The sequence below is a fragment of the Dendrobium catenatum genome, unplaced genomic scaffold (genome assembly GCF_001605985.2).
Source record: "Dendrobium catenatum unplaced genomic scaffold, ASM160598v2 fragScaff_scaffold_1299, whole genome shotgun sequence".
Classification (NCBI taxonomy): Eukaryota; Viridiplantae; Streptophyta; class Magnoliopsida; order Asparagales; family Orchidaceae; genus Dendrobium; species Dendrobium catenatum.
In genome coordinates this window covers 997,146-1,001,507 of record NW_021319761.1, presented here as the reverse complement: position 1 = coordinate 1,001,507, position 4,362 = coordinate 997,146, and the positions used below count along the sequence as shown (strand labels likewise).

The window sequence follows — 4,362 nt, the reverse complement described above, 5'->3', positions numbered from 1 at the left end:
ATAATGTGTGCAAAATAGTAAGAAGACTCTTTGTTACTAGTAAAATGCGCAGGGAATGGAAGGACGCACTTGTTGTTCTTATTCCTAAAATAAGTAACCCGGTCTCTCCTACTAGTTTTCATCCTATAATCTTGTGTAACTCTATTGATAAAATTGTGGCTAAGGTTTTGTTGAGCATGCTATTTTGGGTTATTCCCAATGTTATCTCAGAAGTGCAGGTTTCTTTTGTTAAAGGGAGGAGTATATCAAATCATTTATTGCTGGCTCAGAAGTTGTTAAATAAGATCAGGATTTATAAATAAGGTGTAGGTATGGTAGCTATCAAATTGGCATGGAGCAAGCCTATGACAACATGTGTTGGAAGACTCTTTATGAGATGATGAGCAGAATGGGCTTTCTAGAGAAGTTCATGAATTTGGTGATGGAATGCATTATGGAGCCAAGGTTTTCTGTCATAATTGATGGAGGACTCTCCAAATGGATTATGGGGAAGAGTGGTTTCCATCAAGGTTGTCCACTCTCACCCTTTCTTTTTATCATGTGTTCCCAATTGCTCTCTAATGTCTTTTTCCATGAAGGCAAGGACTTAGGCATCAAGATTGCTCTAAGGGTTCAAAAGGTATCACATTTGCTATGTGCAGATGATGTCCTTTTACTTTCTGATGCAAAGTTGAAGAGTATTAAGAAGGTGAAGAGCATTTTAAGTGATTATTGTGGCTGGACGGGAGAGAGGTTGAATCATAAAAAATTTGCTATGATCATTGGTAAGACAGTTGAGAGAAGAAGGATGAAGAAGATTGCAAGGATCATGGGGATTAAGGTGGTAGAAGAATTGGATTATTATGGAACCAAGATGGCTGTAAGGAGATTGAGGAAAGCAGATTTTCAAATTCTATTGGACAAGTCTTTGAAGTTATTAAATGCTTGGGGGAATAGATATATTTCCCTAGTTGGGAAACTAGTTTCGGCAAAAACTATTTTTTGTAATCTTCCCTTATTCTTAATGTCTCATTCCCTTATTCCATTAAGCATATTGAAGGAATTTGAGAAGCATTATAGGAATTTTATTTGGAATAACCCAGATGGAACACATGGGTTAAATTATTTGGCTTGGGAAGAGCTGTGCAAACCGAGAGCATTGGGTGGATGGGGGCTACCTTCAGCTGTGTCCAGCATGGAACCAATGAGGGCTAAGTTTGCCTGGAATCTGGTGGAAAGATCGAATTAATTCTTAAATAGAATTCTATTGGCCATATACGATGAAGATTAGTGGAGGAAATAAGCATTAAAGGGCGGTTCTTTGGCATGGAGAATCATAGCTAGTGGCTGGAAGGCTCTTAGAAGTCTTGTTAGATGGAATGTGGTGAGGGGTACAAATATAAACATATTGAAGGATGTGTGGATATTGGATAAAAGTCTACTCAGATGGCCCACTTATGTTGCTGACTTTGAGGATGATAATACTATACTTGACTTCTTTATTCAAGATGGCAGATGGAATATACATAAGTTACTTCTCTTTTTGGGAAGGACCTAGTGGTTTTGATTAGCAATATTCAGATTTGCCAATGAGAAGATGTCAACTTCATGGAGCTGAAAAAGATACTGTCGAGGAAGTCTGTTTCGGCTATGATAAGGGAAGTGAATGCAAATGAGGTTGCAGATGTGGATCCTTACTCATGGATTCACAAGATGAACTTGAATGCTCGGGTGGAGTTGTTCATATGTAGATTGTGCAAAGTTGCAATTCCAACAACAGATTTTTTGATGAAAAGGAAGTTGACTATTAGTAATTTGTGTCCAAGAGGTTATGGGGAGGTTGAGAATGTAGATCATGTGACCACTAATAGTTCAAAATTGTTAAAGGTAATTGGTAAACTGAGAAAATGGGGATTTCTTATTCCTTTATTCAAATCTTTTCAGCATTGTATGGAGGAGCTGAAATCTTTGTCTGAAACGAATTCAATGATGGTGAAGATGTATTGCTCTTTGTTATGGTACTCTTGGAGCAATAGGAATAAGTCTAAACATGGGAAGATTGAAGATAGTGAATCAGTTATTGTTGCAAGCATGATCAGCTTTGTTAGTTTGGATAAACGGAGCAAGGTTCTCTTGGATTACTGGGATGCTGGCCAGTCCTATGGACTTTTCTTAGATTTCTAGCATCCCCCTCCACCCGAGTGGTACAAAATAAATATAGATGCTTCGCTGAAGAATAACTATGGAGCAGGTATTCTATGCATTGTAAGGGACTACAAAGGAAGGTTTATCTGTGCATTTGGATTTTATGTTGTTCATTGAGACTTAGCACAAGTAGAGCTATTTACATTCAGTTCTTTAAAGGAAGTTTTGATTAATTGTCTATACAATGCTAAAGGTGTTATGACAATAAAAATGTGATCCAATTTCTTCGAAACATGTACAACAAAGAGAAGAAATTAGGTGGGTGCATTGAAGATGATGATCTTTTTGGCTCGGGTTAATGGAATAGTGTTATTTTTCAATTTGTTGGTAGGAATTGTAATAGGTTAGCAGATTATTGTGCTAACTTAGCCTTTCATATGATTTCATTTGGGACTTATTTTGTGAGAGTACACTTCCTTCTTCCTTTGTTAAACTTGTAAATGAGGAATGTGATTTGGCGGTTCACTCTCAATAGCTTGTATCTAGGCTCTTTGGTTTGGTTTATTTAATGCATATTGCATTTCTTTTAAAAAAATGAGATTACTCAAATGAGAATTGAAATTTGGTGTCTTTCAGGAATCTCCTATTGGCCCTGAGTGGATCTCCTTCCTAAATCTAAGACTTCATTTTTTTTTAACTCCCATATTTTTTTTGGCTTGGCTGCAATTTTTGGTAGGCCCTTACAAACATATAAAGCTATGGAATGTATCTCTCGTTCCTCTGTGGCCAATGTTTTTTGTTGAGGTGGATATCTCTAAGAAACATCCTAATGATATTTAAATTGGTTCGGAATTGAATGGTTATTTCTAAAAAGTTAAATATGAAAATCTTCCCATTTTCCCCCTATTATAAGATGAATGGTCATGAGTTAAATGAGTGTTACATGTTACATCCCCATCTTCGAAAGGAGAAGGAATCCTCCAAACAATGATCTGGAAATGATTTTCCTTTAGTTAATAATAATATTGTTTTTTCCTAATCCGGATGTTATTGAGGGCAATGTTCCTAAAGTGCAGGATAACATTGAGGATTCCATATAACTTCTTATAGCTAATAATGAACTGTATTCCACTTATTTTGTTGAACCTCTTCTTGGTCAGAGAGAAAATCTGAACTCTATCTCTTATTTAGTTTATGTCTCTCAAAATGTGAATGAACAAATGTTGGCTATCACTACTAATCTAATTATTGTTTCGTCTTCTACTATTACTCCTTGTGCTCTTAACAAAAACTTGTCTGATTTTGATTTTGTGTTGTTATATAATAGTTATACTAATAATGTGCCTTCTCAATCTTTTGTGTATGACTAAAAGGATGGACATATCAGTTTGGTAGAGGGTAATATTGGATGTGAATTGAGTAATAAAATTTATGAGGAAGATGGCACTATATTTGAGGAGGGTGAACTTCCTCAAGAAGTGAGGCAGGAAGGTAAGATCATTGATAATAAGCTTCCCTTAAATGCTCAATATTACAGTGATGCCTTTACTGATACGGAGGATATGGATATTAGGGCTAAATGTTTTTATAAATAAGATAATGACACTAGTTACATCAAGTTTCAAAGAAGGAGAGGGAGGAAAAAACTAGAACATCATTTTGCAATCTCCTATAACCACCCGATTGCATACTAGTCATTAGCCCCCTTATGTCTAATTATATTATTTGGAATGTAAGGGGCATTGGGTGTCCCTCTTCTAAGTTAAGAGTTAAGAATTTATGCCACATTTACGATGTTTCTATTATTATTTTACTTGAACCTCTTATTTCCTCTGCTAAATTACTTGGTATAGCTAGATTTTTGGGTTTTAAATATGCTATTTTGAATGAGGCCAATAAGAATTGGGTGCTATGGAAGGATCCAGTTTGTATAGATGTTATTGGAGATTTCACTCAAGTTATGCATTGTAATATTGAGGTTTTAAATTTACATTATTCTTCCTCTTTTATTTATGTGGCTTCTTCTCAATATACTAGGAAATTATTATGGGAGCAACTCATAAACTTTCATAGTATTTGTAACTTGCCTTGGCTTATTAGAGGGGATTTTAATACTATCTCTAATCCTTCAGAACATTTAGGGGGCAGTTTACCTATCTATCAATCAATAGAGGATTTTAATGACATGATTATGGAATGTAATTTAATTGATATTGGCTTCTCTAGTTGTAAATTTAC

The 4,362-nt window shown here is 35.4% G+C and overlaps 1 protein-coding gene across 1 annotated transcript; it reads left to right on the top strand.

Moving 5' to 3' along the window:
• The first annotated feature begins 331 nt into the window (after positions 1–331).
• Positions 332–1,228, top strand: LOC110115823. Its single transcript, XM_020849195.1, has 2 exons — positions 332–509; positions 579–1,228. The coding sequence occupies exons 1-2, from the start codon at positions 332–334 to the stop codon at positions 1,226–1,228; spliced, it is 828 nt and encodes a 275-aa protein (XP_020704854.1).
• Positions 1,229–4,362: the final 3,134 nt, after the last annotated feature.